The 16,146-nt window shown below is 38.5% G+C and overlaps 1 protein-coding gene across 2 annotated transcripts in view; it reads left to right on the forward strand.

Annotated features, from left to right (window-relative positions):
* The window catches only part of col16a1 (collagen, type XVI, alpha 1), an 81,570-nt gene that overhangs the window by 49,348 nt on the left and 16,076 nt on the right, over positions 1 to 16,146 (forward strand). For both annotated transcript variants that reach the window (XM_034892072.1, XM_034892071.1), the window contains exons 44-66: positions 3,213 to 3,266; positions 3,404 to 3,526; positions 3,828 to 3,869; positions 3,987 to 4,052; positions 4,187 to 4,231; positions 4,928 to 4,972; positions 8,257 to 8,310; positions 8,402 to 8,455; positions 8,560 to 8,613; positions 8,693 to 8,737; positions 8,838 to 8,891; positions 8,981 to 9,016; positions 9,102 to 9,164; positions 9,250 to 9,321; positions 9,426 to 9,479; positions 9,617 to 9,661; positions 10,836 to 10,880; positions 11,118 to 11,171; positions 11,370 to 11,423; positions 11,534 to 11,584; positions 11,781 to 11,870; positions 12,002 to 12,037; positions 12,150 to 12,194. In XM_034892072.1, coding sequence (XP_034747963.1) covers positions 3,213 to 3,266; positions 3,404 to 3,526; positions 3,828 to 3,869; positions 3,987 to 4,052; positions 4,187 to 4,231; positions 4,928 to 4,972; positions 8,257 to 8,310; positions 8,402 to 8,455; positions 8,560 to 8,613; positions 8,693 to 8,737; positions 8,838 to 8,891; positions 8,981 to 9,016; positions 9,102 to 9,164; positions 9,250 to 9,321; positions 9,426 to 9,479; positions 9,617 to 9,661; positions 10,836 to 10,880; positions 11,118 to 11,171; positions 11,370 to 11,423; positions 11,534 to 11,584; positions 11,781 to 11,870; positions 12,002 to 12,037; positions 12,150 to 12,194 — 1,281 coding nt within the window. The remainder of the gene's footprint in view (positions 1 to 3,212; positions 3,267 to 3,403; positions 3,527 to 3,827; positions 3,870 to 3,986; positions 4,053 to 4,186; positions 4,232 to 4,927; positions 4,973 to 8,256; positions 8,311 to 8,401; positions 8,456 to 8,559; positions 8,614 to 8,692; positions 8,738 to 8,837; positions 8,892 to 8,980; positions 9,017 to 9,101; positions 9,165 to 9,249; positions 9,322 to 9,425; positions 9,480 to 9,616; positions 9,662 to 10,835; positions 10,881 to 11,117; positions 11,172 to 11,369; positions 11,424 to 11,533; positions 11,585 to 11,780; positions 11,871 to 12,001; positions 12,038 to 12,149; positions 12,195 to 16,146) is intronic.

A 16,146-nucleotide genomic window follows, 5' to 3' on the forward strand; every position in this document is an offset into this window, starting at 1 on the left:
ATGCAAAAGCAAAAAATAAACACATTTATCGGGAAGTGTTATTTAAAAAAACTCTTCCGCACTTCAATGTGTGCTTTGTTTGATTTTAGTTTTTTGAGGTCACACACAATCATTTAAGTAAACACATTAAGGAATACAAGCTTGTGATAAGTAACATTTGTCACACATTTGACTTCCGAAATCTAAACACAAATCCATTCAATAACAATTATAACGGAGTTACAGTATGTGTGTACACCTCTTTTTGTCAAAATTCTTGTATTATAATAAAAGGGGTACTGTTAAAGGATGCTACTAATGCTGAGATTGGTGTATGTTGTACAATATTAAAAAAGGCAACGTTGATATCTATTTATGGATAACTTTGGGAGAAGACATAAGGCTTGTGCATATGCCTGCATATTTCATGGTGACTGAGATTTATAACTTCAAACATGCAGGTATTTTGCAAACACTTCATATGCATTTTCAGCCTGTTGTGCATTTGGACTCAGATCTGTTTGTAATCTCAGAAGTTCTCATGTGTTCTTGTGGACAAAGCTAATTTACCTTGAGTAAGTGCAAAGGCAACATCAAAGGAGAGAAATGAGGTGGAGTGAGTATATCTGTGGATTCTTCCCATACATGGTGTCATTTTTGTTTCTTTCAAGTCTGCTGATGGCTTAATTTCATTAAAGGAACATAGATGCTGATAGCCAGCCAGCACTCAAGGAGAACTTCACCTTCAAGACAGAAATTAAAAAAGTACTTTAATGAAAGAAGGGGATTTGCTGGAAACCATTTGAGACTGAACTTATAGAAACTCTTTGTAGAAAGTAGGGCAGGATCAGAATAATCGAGGTATTCGATTTTAAATTTTGGGTTTCCAAAGTAATTTTTTTTTTTTCAATACTATAGTAAAGTTGAGACAGATTCAACTTCTGGGGAAATGCAACCCCGACGTCACGCTGCCGTGGCCAGTCGTGTAACCAGAATCAGACGTTTCAGTATGTTTTGAGGGGGTGTCAGAGTTCAGTAGAGTAAATTGGAAACATCACTGTCTCAATCGCTGCCACACGAAAGTTTAAAAACACTATGAAGGTAAAAAAACTGCACTACACTGCTTAGGAGTTTGTTTAACTGCCGACCATTTCCGGCAACAACAAAGCACAGTCGCTCCATCTCTTCTCTTTGTGTCTTTCTCCGTGAAAAGAAGCTGCCTTCAAATGCGGTCGGCATTGTCGAGATTTACAAACAATCTATAAATGATCTGATGGGAAACAATAGTTGGGAAAATAAAGTCTATTTATGCTAGATTGGGGGGTTAAATAACACAACAGGATACAAATGAGCCATTGAAATGACGATCCCACCGCCTCACAACCCTGCCCCCACTTATTTTTACAGTCAATAGAAGACACTCATTTTCGGTGAAAGAATGTCATTTTCAAGCATCTTTTTATTCAAGATTTATCCATATCGCTCCTGTGTCCATATGATTTGATCAGTTTTGGATGGCACTCAGTCAAGCAGCTTGGCAGAGAGGAGAGACTGATAGGCCATTACAGACGTGCAGCTGGAACGCACAGGGAGCAAGATGCCTTAGTTTGGCCTTAATTTTCTCTTTTTTTTCCATAGTTTTGTAGTTATTATGTCACTCAAAGTGGTGGCGTAGTACTCAAAAGTCTCACATTTTGCATGGCTTTGAAACACAACAATATGTTGCTCAGAGAACTCATTAAGTTGGTAAATGGCAAGTATGGCAAAAGAGAACATTGCACAGTGACTGATATACAATTATAGGGAACCTTCTTCAGAGCAAGTCTGGTAATGCATAAAGTCTTGTGCCCGTAAAACAGCCAATAGCATGCAGCATGAAATAGCCTTTCTAGCTAATGTCTCCAATTTGAACAATGTAAAATGGGTTTGTAATGACTTTGAAACTAGGCCAGGTGCTATTGACACACATTCTCAGTAAAAAGGGTCCCACTGCTTTGATAGAGAGCAGACCATCATTCCCAATAAAAGGAGTTGGGCTGTTGACGTGAGCAGTTATATTTCAGAACACAGTAGAAACATTTGTAACTCCACTTTGGAATGTAGTTTTTTTCTTCTTTAATGTATATATGTTGCATGTGTGTCTGTGTGTATGAGTTTGATATGTGTGAGCAGAGACATTTATGTGTCTGTCATGTATACTTGGTGCCACGTTCTACTCTTTTAATTTTAAACTTTTCTGGTTCAGACTTGAGGTCTTGAGAGACTGTAATTACTGCTTCAAAGTCATTAGTTGAAATGGGTACAGAGTGTGTTTGTGTGTTGCATGTCTGCTAATGTTTTGTTGAACCAGTTTATATTTGTCACATATCGGTCTCTTTATGAGAATCAGGTAGCAGCATATAGTGTCAACACAAGCTTCATTTAGGAAATTTCTCTTTTTCAACCATAGAATCATACAAAACATTTCAATGACATTAGTGACATTTACACCCAACTAAACCTACTACAGAGAGCCTAATGGCAATAAACAGAGGGTTGCATGTGGTGCACTGAGCATAGGCCGCTGCATTTTCCTGTGAACATTACGTTGGGTCTTTACAGAAAACAGTATATAAAATAGGATTTTGTAGGAGTACTTTGAAAAATACAGACAAAGATTTACTATTTAATGCACCAAAATGTGTTCTAATTGTAGAGTAAGGAAAAAGAGAAGTAAGGCAGTTCTGAACTTAACAGGTCCCTTGGAGCAGGGGCAACATTGTGCAACCTCAGTACTTCATTTTGCTTTGACATTGTACTGAATGTTATGGTCCTACACAGAAATATTGCTTGAAAAGGTTGTGACACCATTTTTTGTTGTTGCAGCTTTTAGTGATGATAAAGTCTACCCCATGTGGTGTGTGAATTTGACTGCATGTATACTTCATTTTGCACTCAAAACTCAAATAGGTGTTGATGACATAAGGTTATACAATAAGTTACATACAATTGGTATTAAAAGAGGTGAAGGTTACTGTAATGTCATGTGTACTTGAAGTTGCTGGAGAGAACATACTTTAATTTGCAACGCTGTCCTCAAACTGCATTTAGAGAGCACTGACATACTTTCTTTGGGTTTGTTGATTGTGTAAAAAAAAGAGCGGATTTTGACATTTAAGGTTCCCTTAATTATTGTCTTTTATGCCAAGAAGGTAATACCAATTTTTTTTTCAATTTCCCTGCCCCTTCTCTAGAACCTCATTGGACCACACCAGCTGCCTCAAGACTCTACTGCTGGAGATGGTGCTGTAAGTTAATGAGTCGGAAATGCATTTTGGGGAATGGGGTTTTGTTGGATCTTGTAACTATCCTTTATATTTGCTTTTGATCAGTGCAGTTTTGTATATATTTATATGTGTGTGTGTGTGTGTGTTCTACAACACAGGAGGGCTGTGTAGAAGGGGACTGTTCCCAAGGATCTCCAGGGGTGCCTGGCACAGCTGGTGCCAAGGAAGACAAAGTAGACCAGGGCAAGCCAGGTGTAACCCCAGTGGACAGCTGTGACAAGGTGAGACTTGAAGGGAGTTTCTGAGTTTTTTGCCAACTCTCCATATCCACAATCTTATGAAACGGCACTAGGTCAGCAGAGAGTACTATTGGGGCCACACTGACACCGATTGAGGATCTGGCCCAAAAGCCTCTTTTAACTAAAGCCACCAGCATCCTTGTTATTGTGCTGATAAATGTGAAATGGCATACCTTTATTTTGCATTATATTCAAGTTGATTTAAGTAGCGATCAGTCTGACATAATGCAGTGGCAGCAGTACGGCTTTACACTGATAACCTATTCTCCTGTCTGCTTTCCAGTGTTTGGAAAGGCTGCAGAGAGAGCAGGCGACACAAGCAGTGGTCAGTTGGCATCATTGTCCTACACTAAGGACATGCACACCCACAAACACGTACATGCATACATCCACAGAGACGTATGTGCTCATTTCCTGACTGATTTATGTAATTGCCTTATAGGATAACCGCCAAGGGACCCCTGGAATTCCAGGAACTCCTGGTTCACCAGGACAAAGAGGAGAGCCAGTAAGTCAGTGTTTTTTTTCATATACACAATTTTAAATTGATTCAAGAGTATATGTGTATCTTTGTCCAAGTATGCATATCAAAATGACTTTACATAGTTAAGGATCACTGTTATGTATTCATCTTCACTTCAGGGTACACCAGGAGATAGAGGCCAAGCTGGAATACCTGGAAACATGGTGAGATTCAGCCACATAAATTCCTCTTTGAGCCTTTCCAGACAGCTGAACTGTTATTCCCGTGGAGCTTATTAATAGTAGATAAACCTGAATATTTTGCCATGGTTTAATTTAGGAGTATGTGTTCCTGGCAGGACTAGAAAGCTTTAAATTGTACTCTTATTCTGAAATCCCCATCTACTGTATGGATGAGCCTGCAGTAAGTTCACACATAATTCTATGCAGATATTCTTTCCTAGTACTTTGATAACATATTTCTCCAAATTGCCACTCTGAAAACTCTATTAACAATCAAAAATGTTTGAAAGTATAAAGTGCATTCTAATCACTGCCTTACATTAGTCAGTCGGTACTTCTGTGAGAAAAGACAGATTTGATTTCTTTCTTTCTTTTTTTATTTTAGGACAGCACCGTTGGGTTTTGGTCTCAAAGCTTTAGATTTGGAGCTTGTGTTTGACAATTTCCAAGATTTCACAGAGCCCCCTGTTGGTCTCAGTGAAAATAGGAACAATGTGGCCCAACACACTAACCTCTTAAACACTGATTTACACTCTGGGTCTCCTGCAGTGTTTTTAGTGTTCATCTAATTGTCAGCACCAAGTTTAAACTGACTTTAACTAGATGTGAATTGATTTTATTTGTATTGCTAATGTTCATCTTGGCTCAGATGTTCCTTTCACTGCTTTCTGCCCACAGGGACCTCCTGGTTTCCCCGGTCCTCAGGGCCCAACTGGTTTACCTGTAAGTTTAATTCAGACTTCTAACTTCCTTTTTATTTATTTCCTCTTGTATTATCCCTTAATCAGTGATCATTTAATTAGGTAAAAGTATCAATACAACAATGTAAAAAACTTAAATGCAAGTACAAAACCTTCATTCAAAATTCTACTCAAACTATACTGAGCAGTTTCTGCCGCCCCCATGAGGAACACTAAGTAATGACAACAACACTGTGGGCGCATCCACATGATACACGTCTTATGTCATCGTTCACAGCCCCCACCCCTCCTCTACGCAGTTAAAAACAAAGTCACCGGACGACACATTCTCCTGAACATAGAAATACAAAAATGGTATAATACATAATAATACAGAAAGACAATGGCTTGAATGTAACAGACGTTTATTAATATCAAAGAGCAATGCACTAAATAGGGGTGCAGGATTCATAAAATGTCACGATATGATAATGATTTTTAGGCTTAAGATTCAATTCCAAATCGATTTTCAATTCAAAAACAATTCTCTATTAAAAAAAACAATTCACAGTATGTACATGTACATGTTTCCCATGTGATAGTATACACGCCATTTACAAAAAAATATTAATATATTTTTGGAATTCTATGGATTGATTTTGAATCGGTGTAGTTTGAATTAATTCATGAACATGAATCAATTTTTTTTACACACCCCTAGCACTAAAGCTTTAAGTAAAAGTATAATCAGGTAATTTAAATAAATTATCAAGGTCAAAGATCCCACCAATGAGACATCACAATATTTAATTGTCTTTTAACATTTAACTGATGCATCATTGCGGAAGATGCGTTTTACTGTTGGAGGTGGAGGTCATTTTTTCTATATTTTATATAGTTTACTGCTCTGGTTCCAAACCTACAGGCGACTACAATTCATTTTTCTCAAGTCTTTGCTTCTCTGCGTATTATTGGGTAAATGTTTTTCCTTTTGGGGGCTTCAAACTGTTATTCAAAGGCCCCCTGCCACACAAAACAGTTTTTACTAGCATTTTTTTTTAAATATGTTAGATCCATATGTGTTTGTGTTATGTCGTGAATGTGAAAATGAACTGCTACCTCCTCTGTCAGCTCTAACCACTAGTGATTGCCAAATGAAGCTTTGGGAACCAGTGTCTTTATTTTCTGAGCCCACTAGATGGTACTCTTGGTTTTAAGAGAAAGGCCTAAGTCTTTCAGTATATTCTCAACCAATTGTGGAACAGAGAGTGCCATCTAGTGGGCTCAGAAGATAAAGACACTGGGTCATGAAGCTTCATTCGGCCATCACTACCAACCACTGAAAAGGTCAGTGGAGAACTCAGGCCAATTACAACAGCTGGTAGTCTGATGTCATGTTGCTCATTACTATTCCTGAGCTTGCCCAGTGCTTGGTAAAGCATGCGGCTAGTCAGGCTTTCAGTGGATAGCTTTAGCCAATCAGAGTCTTAGCTCGTTGAATATTAATAAGAACTGGCATATATTAAGCTGTCTTCCTGCAGTCTTTTTATACCACACTAGAATGGCTTGAAACAAGGTAACCAAGGCATTTATTTCCAAGAAAATTGTTACAGTCCATGGTAGAACTTCAGACATTACCACAGAGTAATGAAATACGTGTGGCAGGGCACCTTTAAATATTTTATAAGAAGCACTAGTTGCATCAGGTGGCTTTATGAATGAACACTTCTGAGAATTTTAGGGGAGACCTCAATCTTTCGGTATTGCAAACAATTCCTGCAAAGAGGTTGTAAACCAGTGGTATAATATTAAAAAATGCTATTCAATTTGAATGTAGACTGATACGTGACTAGTATCTACAACTGCCAAGAAATGTAGTGGAGTAAAGGTCAAATGTTTTTCCTGAAATTAGAGAAAGTAGAAAATCATTACATATAAGTAGTGAAGTACAAGCACCTCAAAATTAAACAGTACTTCCAAAGCTATATCTTACATGTTTTTTTGATGATTGCAAGAAAAATGATCACCATCAATTGGATGAAACCTAGCCCCCCTACAATAACTCAATGGATACAAAAATCCAACAGGTCTGTACAATAGAAAATATGACTGCTGTTTTACAGTTGAATGTACCTTTGTTCGTGAGAAGATGGACTTCTGTCATTCTTTGACCTCTTCTTGAGAGAGTGTCTGTGTGTGTATTGTATTACTATAATTGCCTGCAATGTTTAATATGTGCAATAAAGTAAAAAAAAAAAAAATTACTTAGTAACTTTCCATCTCTGATTTGAATATTTTTATCTAATCTATTTTTCGAAACACGCATCGTCTCACTTTTAAATCGAGCAGCCCTTGATTATGCAATCTCTCCGCCGTCCCTGCCTGTCTTTGTGGCTCTTTAATGAAAGTTATTTCAGTTGAGGAAACAATTTGGTCGGACAGAGCCCCCCCCCCCCCCCCCCCCCCCCCCCCCCCCCCCCCCCCCCCCCCCCTCACACAGATTAATTGTTTTCTGGGAATAGAGATGCTAAATGGATGAGCTGTGTGAGCGCTGCATGGAATCCATTTGCAGCGTCGCAGCACTTTACAGCAGGGGTTAGCCTCTGCTGTGTACAGCAGTGTATCTGTTCAGACTGGTTGTGAGGGAGAGAAGTGTGGTGTTACTCGTACCCAGTGGAGATGGAGCCACTCACAATGACGAGCTGTTAATAATAAATGGCAGTAATAATAAATACTCTAATAAATATTGATTTGTTCTTAATATGGGGTATTAATACACAGTAAACAGCCAATTATCAACCTCAGAAGCCCCCATTTAGAAAGCACCCAGCTTCTATTGACTTTCTTTTAGTCACTCTTTTTTATTTGATTTTGGAAATGTCTCTCTTTCTTTTCTTCCAGCACTCGTCTGTTTTCCACTTACAGCAGCTGTTGCTTGCACATGCATATTAATGTTTACATCAAAACAACATTCATTATACACTTTGAGTTCAAATTCTATGCATTGCAGAAGTAAAGCCAGTCATATTTGATCACATTTTGTTGCTTAGTTCACATTGACCCCATACACTACGCCGAGCAGGCAATGTTCAGCCTCCGGATATCACTATCTGAGACCTGGATCAGCATTCTAAAGCCTGATATAGAGATGTAGAGGAGGACAAAATCCAATGTAGGACCTCCCAAAGGGAGACGGCACAGGCCGGTTAGCTCTTTCCTCTCTTTGATATTGACTCGCCTCGTCCTTGGCTCATTTCCACCAGGCGAGCATACATAGCACATCCTCTCCTTCATTTTCTAATCATTACTCACTCCCGTCAATTTCAGGGTCAGCAGGGTGATAGAGGGTCACCTGGCCTCCCAGGAATGAAGGGAGATCAGGTATGTATCGGCCAATCAATTTCCCTCACATCATAACACGGGAAAAAAATATGTCTTTCCCGTTTGATTGACTGTATGATTTCAAACTCAGGGCTCCCCGGGGACGTCCGGGTATCCAGGAAGCATGGGACCACCTGGACTTCCTGTAAGTTACTGTCCCCTGCCTTATCGGGTTGACAGCAGTCTGACAGCTTTAATGAAAGGGGGGGGGGTTATTACATTGATTAACTGTCTATATGTATTCGTCAGGGCCTGAAGGGCGAACGTGGGACCCCAGGAGGCGTTGGTCAGAAAGGAGAATCAGTAAGCCACCACACCATCACAATATGCATCCGGAGCTAGTGTTGCATATTATTGGCTAACATGTCCTTCCCCTCTGCAGGGTTCCCCTGGTAACCCTGGGTACCAAGGACCGGCTGGCTCACCGGTAAGTGTTTCATCATACACTTTGCTCAGCAAGGTTTTGAGCCTTGTGTCACCATTTATTATCAAAACCGAGAATAATTTGAGCCAATCTGTGTGTGCAGGGCATTAAAGGAGATACGGGACCAGCAGGACCTGTGGGTGCCAAAGGGGATCAGGTACGTATGAAACATACATACACACATTAGAAAAAAATGTGACTTTTGGAAACAAAACCCATATTGATATTTGCTCTTTTTATTTGAAGGGTTTCCAAGGACAGCCAGGTTTCCCAGGACCACCCGTATGTAATATTTTGTATCCCCTCTATTGCTGATTCTATTTGGAATAGTTGAAGTGACTTTGTCTGTTACTGTGCTTGTTTTTAGGGTGCACCAGGTCCTGCCGGCAAAATTGGAAGGGATGGGGCCCCTGGGCTCAAAGGGGAAAAAGTGAGTACAAATCGCACATTTCAGCACATTTATTTGTTACGTAAAAAATGATAATTTCTTTTGCTGAACATCCCTGCTTTCAAAGGGCAATGATGGTGCTCAAGGATCTCAGGGATCAACTGGATCTCCAGGCTCACCAGGCTCCCCTGGGCTGATGGTATATGCATGTTATGTTATGCCTCATATTATCCACGTTTGACATATCTGTGACCTGTATACTATACAGATGCCTCATTCGCTCTGTCTGTGTTTGCAACGAAGGGCCCCCCTGGCATTGAGGGATTGGATGGAAAAGATGGGAAACCAGGGCTGCGGGCAAGTAACACACACAAACATGCACACACACACAAGCGTATTATCCAGCCAAACAATGAGGCTATACTATAATTGGCATATTTAAATACATGCAGATATCAGTTGACATAATGCCCTGGCTATTTTTCTGTTGTCAGGGAGATGCAGGCCCTCCAGGCCCAGCAGGACCCCGAGGAATCCCAGTAAGCACCACTTCTGACATCTGCATGACCTGCTTTTATTCTGTATCTAGTGCTAAATAAGTATACTTTACATATCCTGAACATGGAATGCGATTCAAACCACATCTTAATATGGAAAATAATACATTTTATGTGCCAATTCTTGTATTTTGAAAGCATGCATTTCGACTTCAACAGTTTCGGACGATAACAAAATAAGATTTGAATTCATTACGTGTCTGAATCTGTTTCCTCAGTCCCAGACAGTCAGTCCCAGAGTCTTTTAGCCAGCCTAGTTGCTTGACTTTTCCTTTAGCCGCACCATGAGGTTGAAATTGAGTAAATTGTCTCAACATCTATTGATGGATTGCCGTGAAGGTTGGTAGAGCCATTGATGTGCCCTTTAGGATTATTTGTAATAATCAACCCTAACGCATCATCAAGTACCTCGGTTTATGACCAAATACCTGTTAAATGATCAGCCCCAGCTGTACTTTGTGTTTAGTGGAAGCTAGCAAATGTTAGCATGCTAACATCTTAAACTAAGATGTGTTAGCATTTAGCTCTGAAGTGTAAATACGGATTCATTTTGAGATAGATGTAAATGTGTTGATGATGTGGACATCCACTGCCCTCAATATTTTTCACAGAAGACTTAATTTGGTAGGCATACTTTTCATACAAACACAAACAGCAAACCAGTATGCAAATCAGTCTGTATGACTAAACCTTTATTATTGAAAACCCATCCAAAGCTGTTAATGGAGAGATTAATTGCCAAGGAGGGGCGGTTTTAACTGTGCTCTTCAGATTGTGACTTGCATTTTGAATTGAAAATGAATGCATATGTAAAGAAAGGTTTCAAGACAGGTCAAGATGGGTATGATTTTCTTCGTTCTTGACTTTTGTGTAGCTTCACCAACCGGTCAAATTAGCGTGGACTGTTACTTGTGTAGGTGCAATCACAGCAGAGATAGTCTGTGAGCTTCCCTCCATCCTTCACACCATCCTTCCCTCCATCACTCCATCCTTTCTCTTTTTTATTTCTCTCACTCACTCTCTGTATCTCAATTTGTGTTCCACCCAAGAGCAGGTGTTCGGGATTTCAAAGACATGTCTGCCTGTTCTTTGGCAGCCTCAACTTTGTGCATTTTGATACTGTACCAATCTCTTTCTCTTTGATGTCTCCCCTCAGGGATTCAAAGGGAAAACTGGCCATGTTGGCTTCCCTGGACAGAAGGTTAGCCAACAACCCATTGCTTTACCATCACACTATGTCTGTCTGTTTGTCTACTTACCTCTGCTGTCTGTTGCTTGTGCATTAGTCCACGTTGTTTTGTCAGACTGATTATTTTTTCCATGAAGCAAGCCTGGGTGATATTCCTCTGCTACCTCATTGTTTTGAGTCTCCACTAATAGAAGCATTCCGCACATTCCTCCTCTATTACCTTTCATTACTTTCTCATTACTGCTTCAGGGTGACGCTGGACCTTCTGGTCCACCTGGACCACCAGGCAGGCTGGGACACGATGTGAGTATTTTTGCTTTCTGTCATTAACCCAGGAGAATTTAGATACAAATTAAAGTGGTACATGCACAATGCAAGAGTATACATATCATAGTCAGTTAAACCCTGGAGGTTTTTAAAGGTTAATTCAATTCAATTTTTGATTCAATTTTATTTATAGTATCAATTCATAACAAGATGGTTAATCTATGACCTTTCCAGGGTGATCCTGGTACCCCAGGAGCTCAGGGACGACCTGGACCCCCCGGCCACCTTGTAAGTTCACTGCCCTTTTAAACCTTATACTGAACACATTTGATACACACTGTTGATATTCTAGTATGTCATTAAGTTAAACTCAGACACTGTGTGTTTACTTTCCTTAGGGTTCTACAGGTCCAGCTGGACCACCAGGACCTCCTGGTCCAGCAGGAGTAGTAAGAGCAATACTGTGACTATTGTATTTTTAATAAACAAGACATGGATTCTATTAGCTGAATCATTAACATACCAAAAAGGGAAAATTGGTTGTTTCAGCAGCCAAATATGTGTGTGATTTTTTTTTGTGTGATGTTTGGATTTTTGTCCCGCAAGAGAATCTAACAAACTACGTTCTCCATTTCCCCTCTGTAGGGTGTAAAAGGAGATAAGGGCCAAGCTGGTGAGAGGGGTCTGCCAGGGATGGGAGGAGCCCCAGGACCACCCGGGCACCCAGGGCTCATAGTTAGTACCTCTCAACTCATTTCTCAATCCCAATTTAGTCTCCAAAAATGTAACTAAACTGTCATTCAAGCTGCTACTATACAACATGTCTCACTTAACTTTCTTCCTCCTGCTTTGACTTTGTCTTTTAGGGAGAGCCAGGTAGTGATGGTGTCCCTGGTAAAGATGTGAGTAGTGTCTGTGTGTGGTGTTTGTCCCCGTAAATGTATAATGGAGAGAGGTTGATGGGTTGATGTGCAGATTTCATTCCTTTTGGTGAATCTGTCTTTGTTTCTACAGGGAACAGTAGGCCTACCAGGGGACAATGGGCAGCCAGGTCAAAAGGTAAAAACTGACTCAGGGTGGTGCAGTATGTTATAGGAGTGTGTGCATGTGTGTGTGTGTGTGTGTGTGTTTGTGCGTCGTCAAGCCGAGCATCATCCATCCATTACCTCCGCAGACCCTCTGAATTGGTATTCCCCCTTTTTCGGTTCCTTTAAACTAATGAGACTTAAGCCTGCTGAACACGTTTGGTCTCTTCATTTTTGCCCATTCAGCACCCACACTTAACACAGTCATCAGTTCACTAACCCCCCCCACCCCTCTTGCCGACACCCCCTCCTTCCTCCTCACCTCGTTTCACCCCTCTCCAAACTGGCAGTCGGCCGTCTCCTAGCCCTCTGTAGCTTCAGAGCCCGTTGGATCTGTTTTAGACACAGTCTTACAGTACTGTAGGTGGATGCAGTGATAAAGTTATTCTCTGCCTCTGGGATAATGCTATTAAGCCTGAGGGGAGATGCTAGATGAGGCTATTTGTCACACTGACAGGACGGCTTTGTCAGGGGTTTAGCTGCACAGAAGAGGAGAACTGAGGAAAAGGCAAGAACAGACTCCTCTATTCTTCTTCCTCCTCTCTATTTCAAGAGCCACTTGTCTGTCGTTGACGTGTAAACATTAGACGTCCATTATGGGCGTCTTTGTCCTTGATAAATCACCGTCGCTAATGTAGCAGGTATTTAAACAACCTGAATGGTGGGCTCAGCAGTGTGGAAAGTGATATAGACGTAGCCAAAAAGCTGTCTGAAAGGCCCTGCTTCTTCTGCTGTGAGATATGATTTATTATTTTAAATCATATGCGTCTGCATATGCATTTCAGTTATCATCGCATGCCATTTTTAATAGAACAGAAAAGATGTTTATCGCCATTTAGACAGGCACAGGGCCATACAAGTAGATTGGATTCACGGCGATGCTCTTGGTTAGTTCTACAAAAAATTACGGAAGAAATACAATTTAAAAAATACAATTAAAATCGGAGGCTGAATAAAAAATGAATAAAATATGAAGTACAAGAATAATTCGAAGAGAAAACCGCTATAATTAAAGTTATAGTTGCAAATGTGCGGAAAAATACACTTTATAAAAAGTGCTTGGGAATATAGATATTATTATTATTGGACCTAAGATTTTTCACATTGTTATTGCACACAGAAACATATTGTTATGATAAAAAGGTCTTCCACGTCTCTTTGTCATACGCCAATATACAGTAGCAACATATAAGTGAACTGATGACTTTTTATCCTACACTCTACTTTTTTAAACAAACTACACTATGACTTTTTCTACAAACTATATGCTATGATTTTTTTGATTTTTTTTCGACATGCTATACTGGGATTATTTTTCGACATGTTATGCTATAGCTTAACACTTCATTTATACTGCTATAGCAGCATAGCATAAAAATCACTTTTTCAACATACTATTCTTTTTCACATTTTTGTACTATGTCTTTGTTTCACTTTTTTTTTTACAGACCAGACTATGATTTTTTTAAATAATTTGTTGTCATATGATATGATGATATATGAGTTTCATTCAACAACGCTATGGTGGGGCTTTGTTCCCTATCTGTTGCTTTATGATCTGTGGCTGTGGGGTAATGTGATTGTCTCATAACTGCGAAGTTGCTTGTTCAAGTCCAGGCTTTTCTTTGTCACTGGCTTTTTTATCACTTTTTTTCAACATGGCACAATATGACTTTTTTCCTCATAGTATACCATCACATTATTTTGACATACTATGCTATGAGCTTTTTTGTACAGAATATACTACGATTCTTTTATCAACACACTATAAAATGGCTTTTTTTGACATACTATACTGTAGGTTTTTTCACTTTATTTCCACATATATATACTATACTATACTATATACTATATACTATGACTATTTTCAAATACTATACTATGCCATTTTTATAATTTTTTTTTAACATACTATAATATGACTGTATTTTGACATACTATACTGTGACTTTTTATTTTTGGACATACTGTGCTATACTATGGCTTTTTTAGAGATACTATAGTGTGGCGTTTTCATCACATTTTTTCAACATACTATACTATGACTTTATTTCAACATACTTTACTGTGACATTTTATCACTTTTTTTGACGTACTTTCTGTCTCAGGCTTTTCTGTGTTCCTGTCTTCTTTGTCACTTCTTTCAACATGCAATACATTGACTTTTTTGACATACTATACTAATACTTTTTTTCCCTTTTTTCCACATTCTAAATGACTTTTTTCATCACTTTTTTTATCGTACTATACTATTGCTTTTTAAAAAAAATATCATACTATGACATTTTTATTATTTTTAGGTCTCAGGACTGATAGGCTATGACATTAACATAATTTTTTCAACATACTATAATATGACTTTTTTTGACATATTAAAAAGCTTTTTTACCTTTTTTCGACATGACTTTTTATCATTTCTTTTGGAAAACAATACTGAGCTTTTTTCACTTTTCTTTGGCATACTATAATAAGGGTTTTTCCAGGTTTGGCATTCTGTTGCCTATGGCTGTGAGGTAAAATGGTTGGCTCGTGACCATTAGGTTGGCTGTTCAATTTCAGGCTTTTTTATCAGTTTTTTTCCCATTCTGTAATATAAGATTTTAAAAACTTTTTATACATACTATAATGACTTTATTTTGACATATTACAATGATCACGTTTTTGACATACTATACTATGGCGTTTTTAGACATACTATGGGATGGCGTTTTCATCACATTTTTTTGACATACTATACTATGACTTTTTTGACACACTATACAATGAGCTTTTTTTTACTTTTTCGACATTACTTTTTATCAATTCTTTCAACAAACAATACTGAGCTGGTTTCACTTGTTTGACATAGTATTTTAAGGTCTTTTCCACATTTGTTACTTTTTCCACTTTTTTGACATAGTATACTATGGCTTTTTGAGACATACAACTTTTTTCCCTTTTTCCCACATCCACATTCTACATGACTTTTTTGTCACTTTTTTTGTTGTGGCTTTTTTTTTAAAATACTATAGCCAAACAATACTGAGCTGTTATCACTTTTTTGACATAGCATACTATGACTTTTTTGACATACTATCCTATGAGCTTTTTTTTACTTTTTTCGACATGACTTTTTATAATTTCTTTTGACCAACAATACTGAGTTATTCGACATACTATACTATGACTATACTATGAGCTTTTCCCACTTTTTTGGCATAGCATATTTAAACACTTTTTTTGACAAAATATACTATGGCTTTTTTTGACGTACTATACCATGACTTCTTTTACTTTTTTGACACGCTACACTATGAGTTTTTTTTTAAATTTTCGTTCCACAAACGATACTATATCCAAGCCGTTTTTCCACGTAAGCTTCTTTGGGACCTATGGCTGTGAGGTAGATTGGTAGACTCATGACCACCAGGTTGGTTGTTCAAGTCCTGGCTTTTTATCAGTTATTTTCAAAATACCAAGACTTTATTTTGACTTAATATACTATGAGCTTTTTCCACATTTGATACTCTGTTACCTATGGCTGGGAGGTAAAATGGTTGTTACATAGTTGTTAGGTTGGCTGTCAATTTCAGGCTTTTCTTTTTTTGACATGCTATGCTATGATTATTTTTTTAAATTCTTTCATCATACAATAGTAATGCTATGGCGTTTTTCCACATCAGGTTATCTGGGACCTATGGCTGTGAGGTAAAACAGTAGATTGGTGATTTCTAGGTTGGGTGTTCAATACCTGGCTTTTCCATCAGTTTTGTTTGACAGATAATACTATCACTTTATTTCGACAAACTAGACTATGACTTTTGATCACTTTTTTTGACATACTATACTATAACTTTCTTTGACATATAATACCATGACTTTTTCACTTTTTTGACATGCTATGCCATGATTTGTTTTTAAATTTCTTTCTACATACAATAGTACCG

The sequence above is a fragment of the Etheostoma cragini genome, chromosome 14, assembly GCF_013103735.1.
Source record: "Etheostoma cragini isolate CJK2018 chromosome 14, CSU_Ecrag_1.0, whole genome shotgun sequence".
In the NCBI taxonomy this organism is placed as follows: Eukaryota; Metazoa; Chordata; class Actinopteri; order Perciformes; family Percidae; genus Etheostoma; species Etheostoma cragini.